Source organism: Alligator sinensis, unplaced genomic scaffold (genome assembly GCF_000455745.1).
Source record: "Alligator sinensis unplaced genomic scaffold, ASM45574v1 scaffold309_1, whole genome shotgun sequence".
Taxonomy (NCBI): domain Eukaryota; kingdom Metazoa; phylum Chordata; order Crocodylia; family Alligatoridae; genus Alligator; species Alligator sinensis.
Genome location: NW_005842080.1, coordinates 2,514,347 through 2,540,059, shown reverse-complemented (window position 1 = coordinate 2,540,059; position 25,713 = coordinate 2,514,347). Strand labels below are relative to the sequence as shown.

Below are 25,713 nucleotides of genomic sequence, written 5' to 3'. Positions count from 1 at the left end.
CCCATGGCCATTTCCCCTCCCCCCACCCCCTCCCCTGCAGATTTTCCTGGCTGGGGGTGGGGGGGCATGCATGCGTGATCAGACTCCCCCCGCCCCATTTTTTTCCTCTGCCTATGCTCCCAGTGCCTTGCGGCAACCAGCAAAGCCCAGAGAGCTTGAGGCTTTAGTTGTGGGCACTCCCCTTTTCCTGGGTCTATTTTTGCAACGTGCCTTCACCTAAATCACAAAAAACAGCAAGGATACACATTCACGTTTATGCATTTTTCTGGGTCTCAAGCAAGGTAAAAGAGGATCTTAGGACTCGCCTAAATGTCTCCTAAGGACCTAGTACATGGAATAGATTGCTCCCATATTACAGTTTTCCACTCCAAGGCCAGGTAAGCCCTACCCTCCCACACACAATTCCACTACTGTATAGAGAATGTCATTTGCAAAGTGCGAAAAGAGATGACAGCATCCCAAATAGGAAGTGTTCATTGGTTAGAGGACTAACTCAACTCCACAAATCATTCTAGGACAGTTACTTTGCTATTGCAGTCATAGGTGAAAACTGTGCCTTTAAAGATCTTAATGTCTCCACACAGATGAAAATGATATAAGTGTCCTGATTAATAAGACAAACATATTGGTTGAAAGCAAGAATTCAAACACACATTAATAGGGAAGAGTACAGAATTGCTGACTTCAAAGCACCCTTGAAATATTTAATGTGCACTGCTATCCACTAGTTTAAAATTGCTTCAGCTTGGAAATTTGTTCTTAAAGAATGGGCAACCATCTTTTATTGTACCCAGTATGAGAGGTACAACAATGCACTTTTTTTTCCAGACCAAGAAGAGTTTAGGCTCTTAAATCCTGGTTTTAAAAAAAATATATCAGTAAGATCTGGTGATTTTAAAGGGAATGTTGTTCCTTAACACCAGAAGCCTTTTCCTGAGAGCAGAAATACATACTATAAGCTTTGTCAGTGTATAACTTATCTATTTAATTAAGGAACTTCAAAGATGGTCTATAGAAGCCCTCAAAACTTAAAGACACTTTTATGGAAACAGATTAAGGTTGTACATACCTGCTCAACTTCTCCCAGCGTGACTGGCTGTGTTTGGTAGCGAGCATTCATTCTCCTGTGTCTGATGTCAGATCTGCTCCTTGTTGAGAGGGCCTTCGATACTGGTTGAGACAGTCTGTTAAACAGGGCCATCTTTTCTGCCAAGCTTAAGCTAGAGGAGTCTGGTTCATCAGACTGTTCTTGTTCAACTGCTTCTTTGGCTGCTTTGATCTCTTCTTTAGCTAAAATTTTTTGGTGTGCTGATGCCTGTAGACTGAAAGAGTAGACCTAAAAGTTAGCTTGTTAAGAATTTTGTGCGATTGTTTAGAGTTTACGGTTTTATCCTGATATAGAGGCAAGACAATCGCACATGAAGCATAACAATAGCCAATATAAAATAGCAGCATAAGTGGTTATGCAGTGTGCGAAATACCGGCAAGGAGAATTCTGATTAAGACTTTAACGTGCTTCACAGATTCAGGTAGCTGGCTGGGGTACAAATTGTTTTTAAAGGAGGATGAAGTGGGACTTAAAACCATCAGAAGTCAGTCAAAAAAGTTTGCTCCATTTCAACCATTTAACACAGAATTTTCTGTGAAGGTAAATTTTAGATGTCTATTCTACAGTGACATTTATTTAAATTGCTTTATTAGGAATTTTTATAGACACTACGTAATGGAAGAAACTAAAGGCTGGGGTTTTAATCACTGTTGTTTATATTTTCATTTTACATAATTAATATAATTACACTGTTTACATTTAAATAATTAACTGAAGATGCATTGTTAATTTTATAAAACAAGAGAACACTTGCAATATTGAAATCTTAGAATTTGAGCTGGCGATTGCTTAAAATTATGATAATTTTTATCATTAAAATACAATGGCAATGCATCTTTATTACATTTGTTCTCCCTTTAGACTATATGCAGAAACCCAAAGAATAGGCTTAGAAACGCACTAAAGTACTTAAAAGACAATATGACCAATGTTTACAATAGGATCTGTTTACACAGTCATAACTATATTTATTTCTATATTAAACTTATTCTATGGGTTGAATCAAGTTAGATTTGATTTTTTGTGTTTATACAGTATGCTAGAGGTTCTGGCATAATCCTTGTCTATAGCTGGGAAGTCATTCTATGCACTAGATGCAAACAGGGATTTGTGCTTGCACCTACAGGTGGTGTCATTTCTTATATTTCAGGTTGTAAAATTAGAGGAAAGATGCATATTAAGAAATCCATATAGAGATGTACGACTTATGAAAGAAAAAGATCTAGCTTTGGTATTTTTGAATTTGGAGACAAAACACTTCTTAAAACAACATAAAAGCGCATGGGGGGGAGCAAGAGGGGGTTGCTAGGGGTTTTATCATGCAAGTTCAATTCTTCCACATAAAATATGAGCTTCAAAACAAGTAAAGAGAGGTCCTAAGTCAGGTGCTCAACAAGCACAAAAGCTTAAATGTTTTATCATGCAATCAGAAAAACAAGGATGACAGGTATCTTTAAAACATTCTTGAAATAAATGTTGCTGACTTGTTTGACACATTGATAAGCCATTCAAAATTTTAAGATGCATCTGTTATCCAGGAACCTTGTGCTCCATGTAACATGCAGGTTTACCGCCCCCCCCCCCAGTACCTGATAGGTTGTACAGTGCTCTTAACTACAGTGGGACTAGGTATTCTTGCCACTACAGTGTGGGTATTCACAGAACGTGAAGCAGGGGTAGGTTCACTTTAAAAAGAATTGCCAAGGGAGGGAAAATTCACAAAGAGAGAGAAGAAAAAAGCATTAAGAAAAGCATTGTATTAAGTGTTAACTACAGAAAAGACAAAAATCAAACAGCAACATTTTACAATTAACAGTTATCTGCTGCAAACTCTTGCAAAATAAGACAAAGTACTTTGAAAGAGCTAAATGAGAGGCTTAGGACAGCAAAGAGAGTCTCTCTCTAGTGCTTGACTACTACCCACAATGTACACCAAATTTTCTTCATTCTATTTGCTAATTATGTGCATGGATTCTTTCTCTGACAACTGGTTTGCCCGTGGTTTTCCAGACAGTGACAGGATGTATGAATGGAGGGGGCAAGGCATGGATTTTCAGGAGGTGCACAGGAGCACTTGCAGGTTTTCCTCAATTCACATATGCTCCATAACTAATTGTGAAGACTTCCTCAAGGCAAAAATGACTTTACTTGGTTTACAATCCAATGCTGCAACTCATCCCTCTCTACACAACAGCTTCACAGGATTTCTGCGAGATTAAAGTTCAGTGTTTTCAGCCTTATTAGACTTGAGGCACCCCTCAGAAAATACCAGCTCTTAAGAGTTCACTTGTTTTTTGACTATGGAATAATAATAGAGCAATTCTACTAGTGCAAAGCATTTGGGAAGACCACAACAGGTCTGAAGGTTTTTAATACGATGCATTTGTCTATTTGAAACTTCTGCTTTCACTTTGTGATGCATCTAACAATGCTAATATTGAATGACACCCTTGAAAGGATCTCATGGCACTCTGGCTGAGAATTTACTGTTACAGTTCATACAATTTAGTCCTCTCTATACCCCAGGGGTTGGCAACCCCCCGCATGCATGCCGAGCATGGCACGCAAGGCCATTTTGCTTGGCACACCACCACCAGCCCTGGCTCTGTGTAGCTGCTGGAGCCTGGGCTGCTCCTAGCAGGGCTTGCAGCGTCCCAGCTGCCTGCTGGGAGCAGCCCGGGCTCCCGGCTGGCAGCAGCTCCCCAGAGTCGGGGCTGGCTGTAGCCGGGAGGCTCCAAACAGCTGCGCCGGGCCCTGGAGCCCCAGCATCAGCTCCGTACCGGCACGTGCAGGCACGCCTCAGAGCGGGCGCTGGGGGAGGGGCCTGAGGCAGGGCAGCGCAGCCTGCCCCGAGGTGCGCACACAGTCGCCACCAGCACGGAGCTGATGCCGGAGCTGTGCAGCTTGGCGCAGCTGTTTGCAGCCTGCTCCCTGCTTGCTTGTTGCAGCTGCCCAGAGCCCAGGCTGACTACAAACAGCTGCGCTGGGCTCCGGAGCCGTCACCAGCTCTGTGCCAGGAGCAGGGGAGAGACTGGGGCTGCGCTGCCTCAGGCCCCTCCCCCACTGCCCACTCCGACATGCGGGTGCACATGCCAGTACGGAGCTGATGCCAGGGCTTCGGAGCCTGGCGCAGCTATTTGCGGCCTCCCGGTTGCAGCCAGCCCCGACTCTGGGTAGTTGCTGCCAGCCAGGAGCCCGGTCTGGGGGGCAATAGAACAGCAGGGCTGGGGGGCACGGGGCGCACACAGGGCATCCTGCCACATACCCCCTGCCCTCATTTTGTTTTTCTGGCATGCCAGTACTCCGGCACTTTCCAAGGTAGGAATTGTGGGGGTTTTCAGCACTGACCAAAAAACGTTGCCTACCCCTCCTATACCCCTTAGTCCTAAAGGAATCGCCAAGTAGCAATTCCCTGCGTCTCTCAAAACCGTGCCATGACAACAAATCTTTTCCTGACTAAACAAGCTGTAAATATGATATGTGTGTAATACAGTCTCAGCTTTAAAAGCAGTAGTCAACACCAAAGCTAATGCATTACTTGAACTTACGTTGCTGCAATGACCACTTCTTCAGTAGTAACTGGTTGTGTGCGGGACCTATCTTGCATACGCCTCAGTCTTCTCTCTACTGCTGAATTCCTTGAACGTGGTTTAGGAATATTTTTTGCTTCAAGTGATTTTTCCATTTCCTGGGATTATACACATGTTGACATTAATAACCCCAACGAAGAAGAAATTACCAGAACAAGTGTTTCTGTGCAGCTTTCTTAGATGCTAGGTGTTACATTTTCTACATAGATGACTCTGAACTGGCAGAGGAAAAGTGGCAACAAGCAACATGAAGATAAAAAAAGAGCTATACACATCTCCAAGAGATATATGTAGTCTCCTGAAAACGTCATAAACAATATGGCTAGCACTCAGGTGACTAGGAAAAGTATATGCGATTTACAAAGATACTAATGCAGGTAGAGGTTAAGTATACTTGGGCAGCATCAGGGTTATTGACAATTCTTGCATAAAAAATTCAAGTCAGTCTTTGATTGAGAAAACACAATGCTTACTTTAAAAAGCAGCCTTTTTGCAGCAACACTCAGTTTGGCTCGGTCATCCAGTTTTTCTTCATCTACAGAAAGAAAAACACATGATATAACATGAACTTGAAATACTGCACTGTAAATACCAACACGTCAGAAAATGAGTCCAGAAATCCTTTTAACTACAAAAGACAAATTTACTTACTGGCACAAGAAGAACCAGGAAAATGACCAGCATTAAAATGTAAACGCAAGTTAGGGTCTGTTTTCCTCAAAAACAGCATGTACGTAGGAGTATAACTTGCCTTTTTCAAATTAGACTTTTGCTTAGGGACAGAAAGTTAAAACACGGAAGGGAAAAGTGTTGGGTTTTTTTGTTTATATTTCCTAGGTTTTATAGACATTAGGGCTGGAAGGGACCTCAAAGATCATCAAGTCCAGCCCCCTGCCCCAAGGGCAGGAAGTCAGCTAGATAAGCATCCAAACATTTCTTGAAAGAGTTCAGAGTAGATGCCTGCACCACTTCTGGAGGAAGTCTGTTCCAGGTCTTGGGGGCTTGGACAGTAAAGAAATTTTTTCTTATGTCCAGCCTGAAACGGTCTTGGAAGAGTTTATGGCTGTTGGTCCTTGTGTTACCTTGGGGTGCTCTGGTGAACAGCTGTTCTCCCAGATCCTGATATACATCCCTTATGTACATATAGGCAGCCATCAGGTTACCCCCTGAGCCTGCACTTTTCCAGGCTGAAAAGTCCCATGGCGCTCAGCCTCTCTTCATAAGGCCTATTCTCTTGCCCTCTGATCATGTGCGTGGCTCTCCTCTGGACTCTCTCAAGCTTCTCAACATCCTTCTTGAATTGTGGAGCCCAGAATTGGGTACAGTACTCCAGCTGCGGCCTCACCAAGGCCAAGTACAGCGGGAGTATAACATCGTGAGATTTACTTGAGAAGCATCTATGGATGAATATATTAGTATTCAATTAATAAATTTTCTCAATAATAATTTATATACAGTAAAAGCTGTGTTAACCAGCATTTAAATAACCGGAACACTAGTAATTGGAATTTCTGGCTGGGGGGAGGGGGGCTCACACTCCCCGCACTCATGCTGGATAACAAAGCTTTTACTGTATAATTCAAACAGTAAATTACTACTTTACTACCTTCTTCATGAGAAATTTTTTCCTAATATCTAACCTAAAATTCCCTTGCTGCAACTTGATTATAATTATGCTGCTCCTGTGTCCTAGTGTATTAAAACTCTCAAAAAATATTTGGAGAACTGCTAGATTCAAGAACTAGTAATAACCATTTGGGCTAGGGACAGAAGTTACATAAACTGGTTTAAGTCATCAGAAACTGGTTTAAACCTGTAACAGAACAGAAGCTCAGTGCACATAAACCAGTTTCAAAATGGCTGAAACTGGTTTAAGATAAATCTGGCTGACTGTAGTATCAAACTTAACTGATTTGGGTCAAACTGATTTATGCAACTTCTCTCCCAGACCTCTTCCTGGTTCAAGTTAAATCACAGTTCCTTAGCATACCAGCATACTTTCCAGCCCTGGGCTGGGCTGGGCTGTCTGGTACAGCAGAAAAGGGTTGGGTCCAGGGAAGCAAACCACAGCTGGAGTTAAACCCCCCTTCTCCCAAGTACAGAGCAGCCCTGACCTGCTAAACTTACTGCTGGCTGTGACTGTGGACTACAAATCCCAGAGGCACCTGGAAGCAGGAAGAAGTAGTGACGGAGCAACCCTTAAGTGTCCTGCTGCTGTGATTCTGGACTGCAAATCCCAGAGACCTCGGGGGCAGCAGGAACAGGAAGGGAAAACACAGCCCATGCTGGCTATGTACCAGACAGCCATGCTCTAGTGCCCCCCCCCCAGTTCTGGCTTGAGCCACTCTAGGCATGTGGTTGCATTTCCCGAATCAAAAGTGAATGTCTGTCCACTTGTTTAATCTCTGCATCTTAAATTAACCTGCAAAGACTGAATTGATTCAGCCTTGGGCTTTTTGACTGCCTGCACTTAGCTTTGAAGGTTCACTATTTCATCTCACCTTAGAATAGAAACATAAGTGTATTACTCCCATGAGCAGATTATGAAAATCAGATTATAATAGCAAGTTTTTCTATCATCATTTTGTTTCCTTTGTTGTTTCAGTTGGTTTTAGCTACTACCAATAGCCATCTTTAGGGCTGAAAAAGTGCTATAAAAATATGAAAAGCTGTGGGGAATATCAGCATTCAAGTAGTATAAGGCATCAAAACTCTAAATGTAGCTGTTCAAGAGATTAGCTTTGTTATTTGTGCCAGAACTGAAGTGCTATACAACCATGGAAGAGAGAAGCAAGACTGCTAGTCAGTATTACCATACTAAGCTTAAGTATCCAGCAATTTCCTTAACTAGAAAAATATTTGTTTGAACAATACAAAAGTTTCCATCAGCATTCAAACTTCCCAAGCACTTGACACAGACTACTGCTTAGAAATAGGTTAATAGAAAAATAAAAATCATATCTACAATCTTGAGTGGATATAAATAATTATAGGAAAAATGTTTGGCTTAATTTTTTTTTAAAATATAATGCTGACTAGGGAGCTGCAGACAGATTTTTTTGGCTTTAATTAAATGGTAGAACTATGCTTTTCTACTTATGACCCACAAAAGCATATTAGGAATAGCTAAAATAGTATGTAATACTAGCGAATTGCCCACGGACGGGACGGGACGGGACGGGACGACTTGCACACAGCGACCACTGCTGCCACCCGCTGCCCCGTGTAGCTGATGCGCCATGTCCGGCCCCGAGCCAACCCCACCGCCAATTGCTGCCACTGTTCCATGTCCACCTGCGCACCCCCCACTCCCCCCACATCCACCTGGCCTGCTCTGCTGGAGTTGCACCCTGCCTTTCATTCTTGACGCAGCACTGGCTGGAGCCATGCTCCACCAGGAGCCACGCCCCCCCCAAGACCGTGACAGGCAGGCAGGCAGGCAGACAGACCCCGTTATATATACAGGCAACCCCCGCTTTTAGCGTTCTTGTTTCCTGAAAAACCAAGCGCTCAGCAAAATTGAAAGTATTTCACGACCTAAGGTGGCAACCACAATTGCTTTTAATGACCCAAGATGGTGACCACGAGCATTATAACAAAACTTGCTGAGCGCTAAGTGAAAGCAGGTATCAATTTAAAATGAGCATTACAGCAAAATAACGCTAAGTGAAACAGCGTTAAGCGGGGGTTGCCTGTATAGATTCTGTTGTAATACTATACTGACTGCTGGATTTTGGTCATACTGGGTGCATCTACATGAGATATGTCACTGAGCTATGGCAACATAGCTTGTTGCTACAGCGATGTAGCATCAGCAGGCATAAACCCTGATACCTTAGCTACATCACTGCAGCTCACAGCTACAGTGATGGAGCATCTAAAAACAATTGCTGCTGGGTCTGCGCAGTACAAAAACAAGTACAAAATGACTGCGCAGTACCAAATGCACAGTCAGGGGCATGTGTAGATGCACCCAATGACAAGCACTTTTTGCAGCTCACCCTCTTCCCTCATCCCTTCCTCACTTCACCATTATCCAAATAGAAATTCAGGCACGCTTACCATCAGCAGCTGGCATTTCTGGAGTCAAAGCAGATCTAGTGAAGGATAGCAAATAAAGAGAGTCAGTTGGGAGAGAGAGGCTGCAGGGAACCAAAGGAAACCACAGTCTAGAAACAAATCCAGTTTCAAATGGTTAGGTGGGACAGTTACAGGTCTCATAGGTGAGAAAGCTACATGTTTTTAACAGTCAATTTTTTTCCATTACTGAAATCCTTTAACAAGAGCAGTAGGGCAAGCAGTACAAGCCAAACTTAAAATCTAGAAAAGGAAAAATTATTCCAAGTGCAATTCATATTAGTCTTAGGAATTTTCTGGCAGTCCTTTTAAACGTAAAACATTGAGTCTGGGCATAACTGTTGTTTATTTTAAAAAGGAGCTCCCTTTACATATATGTGATATATAAAAACCAGACAGCCTTTCTTCCTACTCAGAACAACTGCCTGGTTGTACTTTCATTTTTACAACAAATACTTCAAAATTGTTCTGAAGAAACAAAACTGCTTGTATATAAAAATGTATACTTTATTGCTGTTACGGAGACAGAAAACCCTTTGTAAGAAATTTTTTTGCTGACATCGTGAGAAAGTTTTCTATGTGAGCTCGCTTATATTTCTACGTGAGCTCGCTACCTGCATCAGAACACTACAGAAAGCCACACACATGCTGCCTACCTATCTGATTCCTTTCGTTCTGCTGAAGTTATAGGTTGAGTTCTAAATCTCTCGGAAGTCTTTCTACTTTCACCAGGAGAAAAATAGCGCCTTGGCTTTCGTGGCCCTCTTTCACGTTCAGTATTGGCAGACAAAGCACTACCTGATGTTGGCATCTCAAACCGAGATTCACTTTTAACCATATAAGAAGTGCATAGAAAAGAGAATAGGAGAGAGAAGTAAAAGCACAGATATAAGCATCTCACAAAAACGATATGCTAACGATCACTCTGCATGCTCTTAGGGTAACATGCACAGAAGTAAACATTCCAGCTACCCAACATCATAACTTGGGCTAGCAAGCAGAAGCAAAAGACCAGGATTCAGGCTGACTCAGCCTCCAACACAGACTGGTGAGAGCTAAGCTGTGTGCTTTAAAACAGAACAAAACCAATGTTGAGTTTGTGCATCATTTTGCCAAGGACGTGCAAGCGTCACACAAAAATTTCTAAAATGTCACCTACAGTTCAGTTTTCTTGTTGGCATTAGCAGTTTCCAGAAAGACATTACGGAGCTGGGCAACAGAGACCTTTGTGTCTACCATGCCAATCTCACCATTGGGCACATTTGCTTCAACACTCTGAAATGCCATCTCCTTTTTTGTAACTGGCTCCTTACTTTTAAAAGTCTCTAGCTTAGGAGCACCAGTGTAATCGGACAAGGAGCGAGTCAAGAGTTTTTGTTTCACTGTAGACACTTCCCGAGGAGTGCCTTTTGCCTTGGCAGATTGTGATACAGATCCACTTTGAATGAACATAATAGTTTCACTCCTTTCAATGTTCTCAGGCATCTTAAGCTGAGGTTCAGGTATCTGATGCTTGATGCACTCAAGTTCTTTCTGAAGCTCTGATGTCTTTGGCTTGCTTATCAGGGATGAGCTAACTGCAGGCTTGTCTAATTCCCTTCCTCTAAAAAGGCCTTCATGGCTCTTTCCTTGCTTGCGAATCTCAGAGGGCAGAATCGGTTTTCTGCTTTTTGAAAGCTCTTCCATCTCCAGATTATGTTCATCAGGCTTTGATCCATAGCTCTCGAGTATGTCGCTCTTTTCATTCTGTAGCAGAGAGGCTGTTGGGGTTTTTGTGATGAAACCAGCATTGTCTGGGACTAACAAGTTGCTAATTGACACATTTTCTAGTTCTTCCGTTGCCATCAGCTTAGCAGCTTGAGCAACACCAGTGGACTGAATATAGCCATATATTGGTTGGTGAACTGAGCTGAGTGATTGGTTGGCAACCCTATCAAAGGCAGATGTTTCTGACTGAAGAGGCATGTAATGAACTGGCACTGGCTGTGATTTTCTGAGAGACAGAGCATCTGTGACAAGTTCAGGGCTTCCACGAGTACTTTCCTCTTTCACCAGTTTCTCTCTAACTTTTACTCTTTAAGAAAGAAAAAGGATTAAAGCTGTCAACAACAACAACTGATTATAGGGAGGAAAAAAAAAACACAACATGCTCTTATTGCAAGAACACAGAGCAACATTATATTAGAACAGACTACAAAGGAGTAACTAAACAGAATGGGTCAAATCTCCCTCCCCCTTAAAATCTTGGTATTAACATGTCACTCAAGGACACTGAAAATCATTTAGAAGCGGCTGAGAACATGGTCAGCCTTCTTCAAATATAACTGAGTAAGGTATCAAATTTAGAGCATGTTCCCATGAATCACAATGATGCTCCTTTATCTAACACAATGCATTCTTATAGCCTTAGAGAGAGAATAAAAACAGTTTCTAAAAAACAGTTTTAAACAATGCCATGTTCCTTTTGCAATATGCACTATTCAGATTTCTGAGGGTCTTTTCACCACAAGCAGCTAACACCTTACTGCTCACTTTGAGAACAAATTACTTAATATATTATCTGGATATCTTCCCCCATCCCTGCAACAAATAAAGACAATTTTTAGAAGTATGTTACATAGGAGATCTTCAGCTAGATTTCTGCTTGGTCTAAGCAGAAGCATTTGAGATGCTGCAACAAATTCAGTCAAACTTGCTAAGAGAGACCGAATATAGTTAAGGCACAGCTGTAAAAGTGAAAGCGTGGCAACAGCAAATTAAAGCATCATTGAGTTAAACCTATGCCACAGCTTCAATAAAAAGCGTGTGCTTTACGAACGTTTAAAAAAGCCTTCACAACATCCCAATATGTTGAATTTATGGAAATGTATCAAAACTTCTCTCACCTTGACTCGGTTTCTAGCAATGCTTTTTAATGTTTAAGATGCACATGTACCAATACAGAGCTATGTTCTGCCTTTCACTGTTTGCTGCTAGTTCCTGTTAGCAGGAGTTAGACACCCAAGGGCATAATTTGTCCTATATGTAAATTAAAGAACTGCAACGGAAATCTCTAGCATAGTTTTTAAAGTTACAGGAAGTTTACAGAGCATTCACTAAATAAGCAATTTTAAATGTTTTATACATAAAGATTAAAAAGAGATCTGTACTTCCTTGAAAATGGTAAGCAGTAAGGTGCTTTTTGCCAGGTTTAGTGTCCATTAGACATTCCAATCCCCAAGTAAGTGTAGTTCAAGGCTTGTTATCAACAGACTTTTCAGAATTAACTTTGAATATAGGGGGGTTACTTTATAAACCAGGATTAGGGGTTTTGAGAGTGAGGACCCACACCACTGGCATATTAACCTTTCAAGTTGCTCGGTATTCCAGTTTTAAAGACTGACCCACTTTTAAGTGAAGCCTTTCTTTCAACTTATTTAAAAAAAACCAGAAAAAGTGTCATGTTTATTCTGAAAGATTAAGAAACCACTTCAGAATATTATGAAGCCATCAGTTTTTTCCCCAGAGTATCCTTTCTGCATGTTTTCAGATTCAGATAATTAATCGTGAGTCCAAAATGAAGTCTTCCCTGGAATGCGTCTCCCCTGCTTCCTATCTGGGGGCTATTCCAACATGCTGTCAAATGGTAGGATAAAGTCCACTGGTAGCTCTGAATACAGTTATTTTGTCTTCTCTATAGTTTATGTTCTTAATCCTTCTTCCCCTCCCTCTCACCCGCAAGAAAAACGATAGTCTTATTTTTAATAAAACTACCTTCAGGACTTAAAATTTGCAGAGTGCAAAGGAAAAAATAGTTAAGAACAGACCAGAGACAAGATAATGAGTTACAGAAATTAGCCAAAGCCAGTATAATAATAGCTGTGAAGGAAACATTGGGGGTATTTCTAGTTTTCCACTAAATCAATTAGTTACAAGTTACAATAAAAGCAGATGCTCCAGAAGTAAGTTTCAGTGGCTGTTCACTGAATAGGAGTGATCTTTTCTCATCCATGGCTGTTAAAGGATATAGAAGACAAACAGTAATTTATGTCAGAGGAAAAAAGAGGGAGGTGGGGAAGAAGACTGTTACAGTTTGATTGTTAGCCACACAGCTATATTTTAGGATACCTGGAGGGCCAGCTGATAAGTGAAGGTGTGTCCCCTTCCGAATCTTTCTGAAGAAACCATTCAGGTTTTGCTTTCCCTCCACTACTATAGAAAATAGAACTTCAGATAGCTTTTGGTAAGATGTCAATACATGCACACTCAGTCTTATGTACCCTCCCACCCCAATATCTTAAAAACAGTTTTCAAGTATTCATTCAGTTACAAAGATAACTTCAGAAAGTTAAACAACACAGCACATTTTAATGCAAAGAAGCAGCACAATTGTTTAACCAAATATTTTTTTCTACATAATCTACAGAATCCTAAATATTTTGCTGTGACGTCGTGCCCAAACTGTCCAAATGTCTGAAATGAAAGACCAAGAGAAGCTACAGCTATTTCACTTTCTGGATTGACATCCTGTATAAGATACAAGGGAAGAAGCACAATAGTACGCAAAATGTAGACTTACTTTTCTATTCAAAATCTAAAGCAGCAAATCCTACCAAAAATCTTGTTTATAGTTCCGACAAGATATAGATTTGATAATGCTAGAAAAATCAAATTGTGCTAATGCAGTTTAGAAAGAAATACCTACACAGAGCAACTGGCCTTTAAAAAGCTTTCCTCTTTAAGCACTTTGTCACAAATAGTTTCAGTTCAGATGCAGTAACTCCCAGTCCCAGGCTACAGAGCCCCAAAACGAGCTGTGTTTTAGGATAGGTTGGAATGTTACAAGTGCTCTAAATAAGCAGAGAAAAACAGTTTGAGTCTGGTTTTCTTACAGCTGGCTACAAAACACAAACAACATTAAAATGTCTTTAAAAAAAATTAAAGTAGTGTTAGAATGATGTTGCAGCCTTGATGGTCCAGGAATTATGTGGGAGGCTAGGAATTTTTGGGGGTGATAACTTTTATTGGACCAACTGTAAGGTTGGAAAAAAGTTATACAAACTTTCAGATGCAAGAGCTGATGAAGAATGTCTTGCATATGAAAACCTATCCAATTTTATTCCAACCATACAATTGGTTCAATAAACGGTATCGCCCCCCACCCCCCGCCAAAAAAAATCCTCGCCCCTTGCATAAGGACAGAAATTACACACAAACCAGTGTAAGTGATCGGAAACTGGTTCAAATCTGTAATATAACAGAAGTTCAATGCACATAAATTGCTTTCCAAATCACCAAAACTGGCTTAAGATAAACCTGGATGGACATAGCATCAGACTTAACTGATTTATGTTAAATCAATTTACTGAACTTCTGTCCCAGATCCCCTCCAGATTCAAGTTAACTCACAGTCCCCCAATACCCTAGGATGCTTTGCACCTCCCCTGCAAGATCCACCCCCGTCATAGGGTGCGTAGGCTAGCCTTGGACCAAGCTGTCTGCTCCGGCTGAGCAAGGAGATGTGCTCTAGCACCCCCCCAGCTTTTTGCCTGAGCTACTGCAGGCATGTGGCTGCATTTCCAGAATCAGAAGTGAATATCTGTTTACCTGCTTATTGGATCAGTCTATGCATTTTAGACTAACCTGCCAAGATTGAATTGATTCAGTCTCAGACTTTTTGACTGTGTGTACTTAGCATAAAAATGTAAAATAAATCGAAGGCTACAAAAGGCTTCCAGGAAATAAAGGATAACTATTTACCACTGCAGTCATTTGCTGATGCAGCTTAGGATCATATGATTGTAGGAAAGTAGGGCTGAAAGGGACCTCATGAGGTTATCTACTAGTTCAGCCCCCTGCTCAATGCAGAATCATCCCTACCTAAACCATCCCAATCAAGTGTCTAACCTGTTCTTGAAAATTTCCAAGGATGGGAATTCACAACTTCTCTACGCAGCCTACTCTAATACATAACCACATTCATGAGCAGACAATTCTTCCTAATTTTCAACCTAAATCTCCTCTACTGCAGTTTGAGGCCATTTCTCCTAATCTTATCCCTATGTCCACAGAGTAAATAAAAGGTTTTCTTTATCTTGTATAATAACCCTTCATGTAATTGAAGACTTATCAAATCCCCCATCAGTTTTCTCCAGACTTATACTACCAGCTTTATACTCGTGGTAATTCAAGGTCTCACAGCAACAGAAGATTTTGCAAATACATCTATCCCCTGATCAAGCAACATTAGACAATGGGGACATTTATGCACACATGCATTTTGAAAGCACCACGTGCTAGTGTTGCTCAGTTACAACGATGAAGTCTGGCGTAGCTCCTTACAGTACAGAAGAGAGTCACTTTGAAGTCAAACACAGCTTTAACAGCTAGAGTTGCCTCAAAGTGATGAAGACTTTCTTATGCCATTCGCCCTTCCTATTTTAGGATCAATTAAAAAGGGGCTCACTTATTTCCACCTCGCCCCCACCACTTCAAATTAAGATTTTCCTCCAAGCAGAGTTCAGTCCAACTTCACCAATATTTTTCACTTTATCCAAGACTCATTTAAAGCCAATCCCTTACAGGAGAAAGAACCCCCCCAAAATTTGTTTTTCCTTTTAGATCACTAAAGAGAAATTAGCACATAGCTGTGGAAAAAGCCTTTCACTGCACACTAGAAGGAAGTGACATAGCAGAGCTTAGGTTGCTTTGAAACAACAGAACTTCTTCCTAGTCTGTTAATGGCAGAAAAAGGTTCTTTGGGTAAATCCAGTATGTTTTATTAGACCAACTAAGACAGTTGGAAAAATTCTTCTTTGCAAGGTTTTCGATACAAACATCCTTTGTCAGTTAATGTGTGCTTTGGCATTTACTAAAGCACGTCCAAAAGTAGGAATGTCACATTTTTAAATTTAGAGTTAATCTGCCACTTTCTGCAACCAAGCACAAAATGTCAAAAAATATCTTCAGAGGGGTTTTCTGTCTGATGGAAAATAGGATTAATAATTAATTTTGGCAGGGGAAGTTGTAAACTGTCCATATCTGTTCTGCAGCAAGTTGCATGTGCTTTTGCTCTTAAGCATAGTCCAACTGCAGTTAAAGAAAGAAACCTAACAATGTTAATGTTAAAACAATGTTTGTATCTCTGATTTTAAGGCTTTCCACTAGGAAGATGATCGCCTCAAGCTTCTCAAAAAATAGCTCTGAATACTTTACAGCAAACATTCAGGACAAACAACTAATCAGTGTAGAGGAGAATACTGCAGGAAGCAATCAACAGTAGTAAAAAGGAGAGGTGGAATAAGAAATGATAAATGAAAGGACTAAATGCAAGTGAGCATTGTCCCATTGCCCAGGCAGGTATCAAAACAAGGGAACAGATCTTAATTCAAGCAGCTGGGCTATTGAACAACTGGACCACATCTGTCTAGGCCCATATGTTTTTTCCAAAAAGAGCCACAGACAGCCTCTCACCCCCAAGTACCATCCTAGCATTTACCCAGACAGGATTTGTGCTCCATGGCACAAGAGCAATGCAAATAAATAATAAAAAGCACAAAGTAGCAAGGGCATGGAACAATAGCTTCAATACTTCTTAATGAATGCACAGTAGAGCTGCCCTAAACTTAAGTTACCACTAGCATATTACTTGCAGCCATTTCATTGCCTGGAAATGGAATAAAGCAGAAGAGCATGGAAAAAAGATCATTAGTGGGGCCACCTCCACTAAGTGAACAAATCAAGCTCATCCTTAAGAGATACATTCACAATAATGGAAAGTGAGCCATACAAAACAGAAAATCTGTTGTAGCACTCAAGTGGAGCTGAAGGAAGGGTAGCAAGTGGCACTGATGAAGTGGCAGCTTCAAAGAGCAGTAGCTGGAAAAAACATGGAAGAGTGGTCCTGTTTCTTCCACTGTTTGATCTGAACTTCTTTGACTGGTTTCTATGGTGGTAGGGTGAGGCAAGGTGGGGTGGGGAGGGAACATAATATACACAACTCCCTCTACTTTTCAAGCTGGGTATTTTATACTAGACCATACACATATTTTAAAAAAAGTTACCCTTACTGCTCCTTGCTCTTCAAAAGACATTTGTGAGAGGCTGGGCAGGAAGCTATTAAGTAGGCTTCTCTTTCCCCAAACAGCATGTTATCACTGAAGGAATTTTCTACTTAAACAATCCCCAAAGATCAGTCTCTTTTATCAGGTGGTGAGAAGGAGAATTTATAGGAGTGGGAAATGACTTGTTCTTGAGCTGGAAAACTGATAAAACATGGAAATAACCTTGTTCTAAATGTCCTGTCCTCATTGCTGCATGAGCTAGTGATGCTTGCTAAGATTTAGTACATGAGAGAATCAGGATTCAAATTGCAGTGGACAGGATCTTGGCTTTGAGGAGTCTAATCTCCATTTTCCTTAAGGCTCCAGTTTGGTCTACCTTCCTTACCTTCATAAAAACAAAATGAAAAACTAGCAACTCGCTCTTTAATTGTTCTTTTACCCCTTCCTATCGCTAATACAATTAGTCAGCAATGATTTATCAGACTGACTGAATAAAGCTTGAGATAAAAAAGTGCAATGATCAGTTAAGGCCTGCTGTGGGAACAACCTCTCTCAAGCCTCTGTCGAAAGTAAGTCTGAATCTACAGCTCAGTTGCATTGTGCAGTTGTTTAGGATGGAAAAAGCATATGAAATTTTGTAATTCTCTCACTCAGGTTCCTTTGAACAAGTGCACTATTCCTCTCAGACTTTTATTTAACTAGAAAAAGCACATACCAAATGCATGCAGGTATCTGCAAAGGAAGACAGGCTGAGACTGAAATTTCTTAACACTGAAATGTAATGTAATAAGGCCCTGAAAAAAGTACTACAAGAACTTTCATCAAGCCTCTCCTGTGCACTGTATTGAAACAGAAACTGCAAGTCAGCAGGCTGCACCTGCACTGACAGCTGGATGTGTCTACCTTAACAGGAAAGGGTAAAGCCCAAAGGAGACCTTCAGGCTATTTGCTTTTGTCCAATAAGACTGCTTCCTTACTTTGGATGTTGGATGTACCAATACCATTAAATGAGGGAACCGGGGAATCAAACGCTCAAAATTTTTGTTTCTCATCTGAACATAATTCAAGCTCAAGATGATAATGACACATCCAGTCAATGCAACTCGATTTCAGTGCTAAATAGACACAAAAACTGCTCTTATTAGTAGGTCTCACCTCAGCTATTTACTAACGGGCACTATCATAAACCCTCAGTTAGCACAGCTGGCAAAAAATGATTTTTTTTTTTATGGGATGCCTGAAGATCAAGTCCTTTGAGGATTATTAGAGAAATTTTATTTTCGGGCTGCTACAATCAGGTATTTGGTAGCTCTCCTACTTCAGAGGAATGTCATGGTTCTGGTGTGGGAGTTCTCAAATGAGTTCTTGGTTCTCGAGCCAATCAGTTTATTCAGGAAGAATCTGGTTATTCTGCATTACAGGAGATTTCTCTAATCATAAAAGCAACAAAAAAAAAAAGTTACACTTTTATTGGTATGGGAGTGGGGAAAAAGCAGAGAGATGAGCGCTAGTTTTGCAGGATCTCAAAATTAATCCCAGACTACAGGTAGAATCAGAATCTGCCTAAATTCAAGTTTTCAGTCTTGAAAATAGGCAGATAATTCAGCTATTCTTTCCAGCTAATCCAACATACCAGTTTGAAACTTGATTTGCAAAAATAAAGCCAAATCAAAGACCCATTTGGGACTTATGTGTCATTAAAACATGCCAGTTTCCAGAGTTGATGGCATGCAAAGGAGGGATGGGCTTGCATCATATCCAGTCACCTTTGACTCTCCACACAGCCTAAACAACAAGGTACCCATTTACAGCTGGTCTCGCTGAGGGCAGTCTTTGAACTAAGTTTTGCATTTGTGCCCCTGGAGCCATAGGAAGACACCTTAATTCCTCTCCCTCCAATGCGTCAGCACAGAAACATACTACTTGTGCTTGAGTCTGAGCAAAAGACTTCAAGGAATACAAGTTACTGGTACTGACAACTTGCTCTTTTTGGGGGGTTGAGGGGGGGGGTAGAAATCACTGAATATGAAGGAGAATACATTTTAAAGTGTTTGTTATATCGATCCAACACATTTTGATTGAAGCAGCACATTGCATATTGTAACTATTTCCATTCTTCCTTTCTCAAGAACTCTCTTGAAAGTTCGTAGATCTGTTTCCACGGTTCTTTTACAACAGCTTAAGACAAAAAACCCCCACCACAAAAAACACAAAATCAAGGAAAGTGAGTTTAAATTTCATCTCAGCAAATACAGGCTTTTAAAACTTCATAGCATTTAAGCACAGTAATTCAGTGATCTGAAACAATTATGATATTTACAAATTCAAAGCCAGAATCTAGTTCAAGGAATCTGAAGACTGATTAGTAGCACTGAAGAACCTGTGTGATCATTTTAAAGGTTTGGATGTAATATAGCTATTGCTTTAAGAGCTGAATAAGGGAAAGGCTACCAAAACAAAAAGCATGCTTACCCTTGTCTGGTGTCGATGTGCACAAGCTGGTCATTCTGGGAGTGGCTTGGTGAGGCTACCTGCTTTGGTGAGGAAAGAGATACTCCGGGAGTTTGCTTTGGTGATCTTGGCACTTCGCTAAAGGAGGATTCTTGCCCAGAAAATGAAAAGGATGCAGAACTCTCCACTGCTGAGGACAAGTCATAAGCCTGCCCAGTAGTACTTGAGTCCCGTGCTCGTTTATTGTTCTCCTCATTTAAAAGCTCCTCTCCATCTGGAACACACTCTTTTGTGGAACAGGAGTACTCCTTGGATTCAGAAGTACTCCTCTTTGACTCTTGCATCTCCGTCTGGGAGGAGTACAGAGAACTATAATCCCTGCTTTCATCTTCCTGCTTCTCACTTTTCGCACCCTTTTTCTCAGCAGTATCAGGATCTTTCCTTACCCTTATGTATTTGGACATATATTCAGAATCAACATCTGAATCTAAAGTCAATCCATATTTTTCTGCCAATTGGCGTCGCCTCTCTGCTTTGTACCTAGCTATCCTTTCTGCTTTTGAATCGAGCCCCTGGGTATCCATGGATTCGGTGCTATAGGATGGTTCTGTATTTGCACCTGTGGATTCTGCTCGGTACCTAGATGATCTAGGCTGCTTTTCTACAGAAGAATCTGAAGTTTCCTCCTCTTCATTTGATCTTCCTGCAAGGAGCATTTACATAAAGTCAGAAGCAGGTTAGAAGACCACACAAAACTAGGATGGATTGCAAACATGTTAGAGGATGGTAGCACAATTCAGAAGGATCTTGACAGATTACAAAACTGGTACGGAGCTAACAAGATTAAGTTCAATGCTGACAAATGCAAGCTGCTACACCTTAAGAGGAATAATCCAAAACAGAAATACAAATAGGTAACACCTGGCTGGATAGCAACACTACAGAGAAGGATTTAGGAGTCTTGGTAGATCACAGACTCAATATTAGCCTGCAGTGCTATACAGTCGCACAAAAAGGTGAATGTGTTTTTGGGATGCATCAGTGGAAGCGTTAGGTGCAAGATGCAAGAAGTGGTAGAGCCTCTATTTGGCACTGGTTAGGCCTCATCTAGAGTAGTGTGAGCAGTTTTGGGCTCCACAATTTAAAAAGGACATGGAGAAGTTAGAGAGGGAGTAGAGGTGGGCAACAAACATGATAAAGGGCTTGGAAGGCAAGTCATACAAGGAGAGGCTGAAGGAATTAAGCATCTTCAGTTTGTGGGAAAAGTGCTTGAAGGGCTGCCATAAAGAAAAAACACCTCCCCTCTCTTGCTGCAGAGAGTAGGATACAGTCCAATGACTTGAAGTTACAGCGAAGTAGGTTTAGATTGGATATCAGAAAAACCTTCAGCGGCAGAACAATGAACAGACTGCCTAGGGAAGCTGTGGAATCTCCATCTGTGGAGGTGCACAAGAAGAGGCTGAACAGGCATTGCTCAGGAATGATCTAGGAGTAGCTATGCCTATATTCTACTACGGCTATTTCCCATGCTTCTGGGTGTTGCTGGATTCCCCCCCACTCCCCACTGCAACATTCTCTTCAGCAACATTGGTGTTGGCTGCAGCCAAGGCTGGGGATTTTGACTGGGGTGTGTCATGGATCCTGATGGGACTTAAACCAAGAGATTCCTGGCTAGAGGGTCTTGTCCCTCTACTCAGGGTCAGACCTTGTCTGGGTTGACTGTGTAGTTTTGTTAGGATGTTAAGACAATAGATTTGTATGGTATGGTTTGGATAGGGATAATCCTGTATCTGGCAGGAGGTTGGACTAGATGACCTCTAGAGGTCTCTTCCAGCCCTGCTTCTCTATAACTGTGACTTTGTCCCTACCCAACTCATTCACTTACACACGACTGACTTTGAACACATGGTGTTACTCATTCCTTTAGCTAGCACAGGTTTTTGAGAGTCAAAAGCTAGCTAACAAAAATCACCTGTGGATATTCCCAGATACCCTTCTGAAATAACCTTCTATTTATTCCACAGACATCTCCAAAAACACATAAATGACTAATAAAAAAAAAAAAATCTTTTTAGGTTTCAAAAGGAAATCCAGATTCTTATAACAAATTTACTATTAAGAAAACAAGAGAGGTAGCTTTTTCCAAAATGGTGGGAGACCAGAAAAACAAAAAATAAAAAGCAAAGCCAGGTAGAAAAACTAAAAAAGAGGTTTAAAATATTTTGTGACAGTTCTCTCAACCATTAAGCATGAGATCTGTGCATTTGCTACTCCAAGTATGAAGCAAACTGACATGGTTGAACTGATTGACATTTTGTATGTTCACACCCTTCTTACCAAAGTGAGGACTATATGGATCTGTAGCACGCATATATCTTGGTGTATCCTCTTCTAATAAACGATGGGTCACTAATCCTGGACAGTTTTGGAGCAGGATTGGTTGGGTATCATTTTCAATTCCCTCTAAACGTCTGGCTATTCTTTCTTTTCTGCAAGAAGGTGAAATGAAATGTTCAATCTGAAACAAATGTCTGTAGCTTTGGGGATAGTTTCTAAGGAGATGCAACAAAATAACTGTCTGTAAAACTAATACTTTAGAAATGGCATTTTTACCTTTTCATTTCCAAAGTATCTTGCTTTTTTGGTTCAAAGAGTTTTCTTAATTCTGAAACTGAAAAAACAATAAAAAAGTCTCGTTACAGAAAACACTATAGAAACTAGGAATTTTCAAAAGCCCACAGAAATCACAAAATGTTGATTTTAAAGTGTCAACCAAAATGTGATGGCCTAGGAAAGCAGAGGTTTTCACGCATCTTTTCACCATAAGCAGTTTCCTAGAACACTAAACTGATAAAAAAAAATATTATCCACATGCTACAGTAGGTACCAAAGTCCCACTTAAACACTACTGTAAACAAGGCGAGTTACATTTTAACACATTAACTGGAACTTTGGCTCTATGACAACCAACTAATACAGCTGCTGGCAACCATTTTGCAGGCTGAAATGATCCAGCTCAGATCCATGTTAGGGTAGTGCTTGAATCCAAGCCCTGCTGCTGCTTTTCCTTGCTACGCAGCTGTGGCATGAGCAAAGGACCCTGATGCCAAAGTCCCCTACCAGCCAGCTGGTGCAGAAGCCCCCTGCTGCCTGGCTGTAATGTGGTGCCCTCCTCTCCCCGCAGTATATGGGCTGAATCCAGCCTGCGGGCTGTAAATTGCTAATCCCCAAGCAATGTTTACTTAACATCCCACAAAGTGTTCTTTAGCCTAATCTGAAGGAATTGTCCAAATCCCAACCATATGTGTACTTTTCACAAATTAACCCCTGTATCTTTGCTAAATTCTTAACATGGGGAATTATAACCCCAAGATGGCCTTGCCTATAGTCATAGCTGGATATGCTATTTCCTTTACATCTGTCCTAAACTGTTTAGTATCATCAGGTATTCTTATAACTGTGACTACAGTCTTTCTCTAGCACTTTATGAAATCAGTGAAGTAATGCCTATATTGGGGACACATGCAATTTATCCATTGTTATTTGTCAACTGCTTTGGAACAGAAGTAGCTATGAAAAACAAGTGTGGTACAATCATTTTATATCTGGCAAAGGAAATAGCATCTCAAAGAGTAGAGAATTTAGGCTGCATGTAGACTAAACGAGGCACACGTGTGCACGACACTTTAAAGCAGGCTAAATGCTTTTGCACTGCTTTAGTGGTGTCAGTGTTTGCACGGGTCAGCGGTGTATTGAGTCTTAATTCCAGCCCCTGTAGGAAATTCGGTGGCATAATGACTTGGGTTGCAGCAAACTAAAACTCCTAGTTTGCTTCCCCTACAGCTGCAGAGCGAAGCACCAGACTCTGTGCAGCTCCGCGGCTCTCCAGGAAGCCCTGCAGGCAGTCTGGCAGCAGCCCGGGAAAGCAGGCTCTGCCCAAGAAAAGCAGAGCACCTGATCTTTTTCCCTACCCCTCTCTCCTCCCCTGGAGCCCGCCTGAGCTGTGCAGGGGCCTGGTGCTTCCCTCCATGGCTGGAGTGCCCCCTGGGACCACTCGAGCTGGGTTCCTGTGGGCAGGTGCTGCCTGAGGGGGGTGGCCCGCCGCTGCCACAAGGAAAACACCAGCCCCCACCCTTGGAACCCAGGGGCCGCTCCACCTGCCAGCAGCTCGCCTCCGCTCCCTGCCGGAGAGGCAGGGGAGGCAGCAGGGGCTGTGGATGATAAGGGGGGGTTAGTGCATGATAGGGGGGTTTAATCAGCCCTAATTTGAAGGAGTGTTTTTTAAAACCCACCGCTTCAATTTAGGGCCCCCCGTTTCATCTGCACATGCCCTTAAATTCCAGAAACCCAATTTGCTATGTAAAAACCTGATTTTCTACATTAGTGTCACTGTGTAGGCCTGTTAAAGGGCTAAAGACTTTTCCAACTGGTTTTTAGGGTGGTTTGGACTTCTCAACAGGCTTGCCACTCCTTTACATCAAAGGATATGTTTCTACTGTAACAGAACATTAAGTTTTCTTTATGTAGTTCAGGTTCCACAACTGGATTGCAGAAGACAGATGAATGTCCTGTAGAAAGGAGTTCCAATTCACACAATACCAGCCAAACAAGGACTGAGATGGACATTTGCTATAAATATTCCGTTTAAGCAAGGAAAAGGTTTAACCAAGTAAAACTAATACTCTACAGTATTAGCAGAGTATTAGAAAATATTAAATTCTAGGCTGACTACAAGACTTTATCCAAGAGTGACAATTTATTGTAGAGTTAAAATTGCTTAAGAGGAAGCTTGAGAATACACTATTTACATTTATACTTAACTGACAATGCAAAAATATAGGTAAGAGATATTTCTAGTGTTCAGATAGACCCATTCTGCAAGTGAAAGTCACTATATCACCTTGTACCCCTTTGTCCCACTGACGCATCTACTTTTGTACATCAGGCTGTGTTACAAAAAGCAGCAAGGAGGAGCATCCATTCATGTCTTCTGCTTTAACTGTTTGGTTCAAGATGCAAGTAAGGTGAATAAAATCACACTTGGGTGGATGCAATGGAATAAGCCCTGGCTGTATTTCTAGGCTGTTCTGATGATACTGGCTGCCATCACACTACCTTGGCCTACAGGTCAGATGTCTTGTGGCAAGCAAGGTCCAGATAGCAATCTACTACTAATTTAAATAGGTGTGGTGGTACTATAGATTTCATAGACATTAGGGCTGGAAGGGACCTTGTAAGATCGAGTCCAGTCCCTCACCCGAGGGACAGGAAGTCAGCTGGGGTCATAGTTTAAACTAGTTTATAGTTTAAGCTAGCCCTGAGGAGGAAAAAATATCCTGGGGCATCCATTTAAACTACTTACTATGAACCCATCTTCAATGCAAATTAACTAAAAAATTACTATGTGAGCTTCTCAAGCCAAGTTAGGTTGAGTGAACTGTTACTAATACATCAAGATCTGACCCACAAAGGGATTTCATTAGCTAAACAGAAGCCCAGAGTCAATACGACTGCAATTTGACCCTCCCACTCGCAGGCCAGCTAACCCAATCAGAAATAGAGAATCAGGCAGGGCAACACCTGAGTTATGCCTTAAGCCAAAAACACAATTAAAACAAGCCTCAACTCTTAATCATGGTTGAAGTATTAATTTCTCCTACCAAAATTTTGTCTAAATGAATACCTTGTTCTCCAACAGCAGCTACCTTAAAAGGTTAGATATTCAGTCTGACTTCGTCAGATTAAACTTTTCCGTTTTACTTACTGGCAATATGTATGCAAAGCTTGGACAATACCAAAAACCATGCTACAACTCTTCAGTTTGGTCAGAAAGCCCCAGAGGAGTCATGTTGCCTCTTCACCCCAGGCTACAGTAGTGTGTGCAATAAAGGCAGCAATGGAATAATGACAAATCCCCCCAAAACTTCCTCAAATTATAGAAACAATAGGACTTCCACCCAAGTATATGATCAGACCATTCATTTTCCTTCTTACAATTACCAATGGATTTTATACAGTATCACTCAACCACCAGGAAGCAGCTCTTTTTCTCTGGTTTATGAGAATACTGAGAAGACAACTTAATAACAAAAGTTTTCTTGTCAAAGCTGAACTTAGACACTTGAGCTACATATTAATCATAGGCAGGCTTTGAAATGCTGACATTAGAGCTAATGCTTAGAAATAATACATAGCAACCACATGCTGTTTAAGTTCCAGAGATTCTACCGCTGTTCTGCACCCCAAATAAAACACTGGATGCATAAAACATCTCTTTGACACCTTCCCAAGCAAGACAAAAATAGAATAGGTCTAGTCTATGCTGCATTACATCATCTATGCTTAAAGTTGCAGATGGCAATTTCAATTATGCAAATCATCATCTGAGTAGCTGACCTGAAAAGGCTCCTTTTATTTAAAAGGCCACAGAGGTTTTTGTATTTGT

At 41.2% G+C, this 25,713-nt stretch overlaps 1 protein-coding gene across 17 annotated transcripts in view; it reads right to left on the bottom strand.

The window, feature by feature from the left end:
* Positions 1 to 25,713, bottom strand: part of LOC102368693 (supervillin) — a 169,780-nt gene that overhangs the window by 25,466 nt on the left and 118,601 nt on the right. For 11 of the 17 annotated variants that reach the window (XM_025204404.1, XM_025204402.1, XM_025204408.1 and 8 more), the window contains 11 exons: positions 21,882 to 21,939; positions 21,606 to 21,757; positions 19,290 to 19,971; positions 12,883 to 12,966; positions 9,935 to 10,849; positions 9,432 to 9,602; positions 8,761 to 8,795; positions 5,172 to 5,233; positions 4,657 to 4,796; positions 2,698 to 2,793; positions 1,070 to 1,322 (listed from right to left, as the gene is read on the bottom strand). In XM_025204404.1, coding sequence (XP_025060189.1) covers positions 1,070 to 1,322; positions 2,698 to 2,793; positions 4,657 to 4,796; positions 5,172 to 5,233; positions 8,761 to 8,795; positions 9,432 to 9,602; positions 9,935 to 10,849; positions 12,883 to 12,966; positions 19,290 to 19,971; positions 21,606 to 21,757; positions 21,882 to 21,939 — 2,648 coding nt within the window. The remainder of the gene's footprint in view (positions 1 to 1,069; positions 1,323 to 2,697; positions 2,794 to 4,656; positions 4,797 to 5,171; positions 5,234 to 8,760; positions 8,796 to 9,431; positions 9,603 to 9,934; positions 10,850 to 12,882; positions 12,967 to 19,289; positions 19,972 to 21,605; positions 21,758 to 21,881; positions 21,940 to 25,713) is intronic. The other 6 variants (XM_025204403.1, XM_025204409.1, XM_025204407.1 and 3 more) reach the window with 6 other exon arrangements.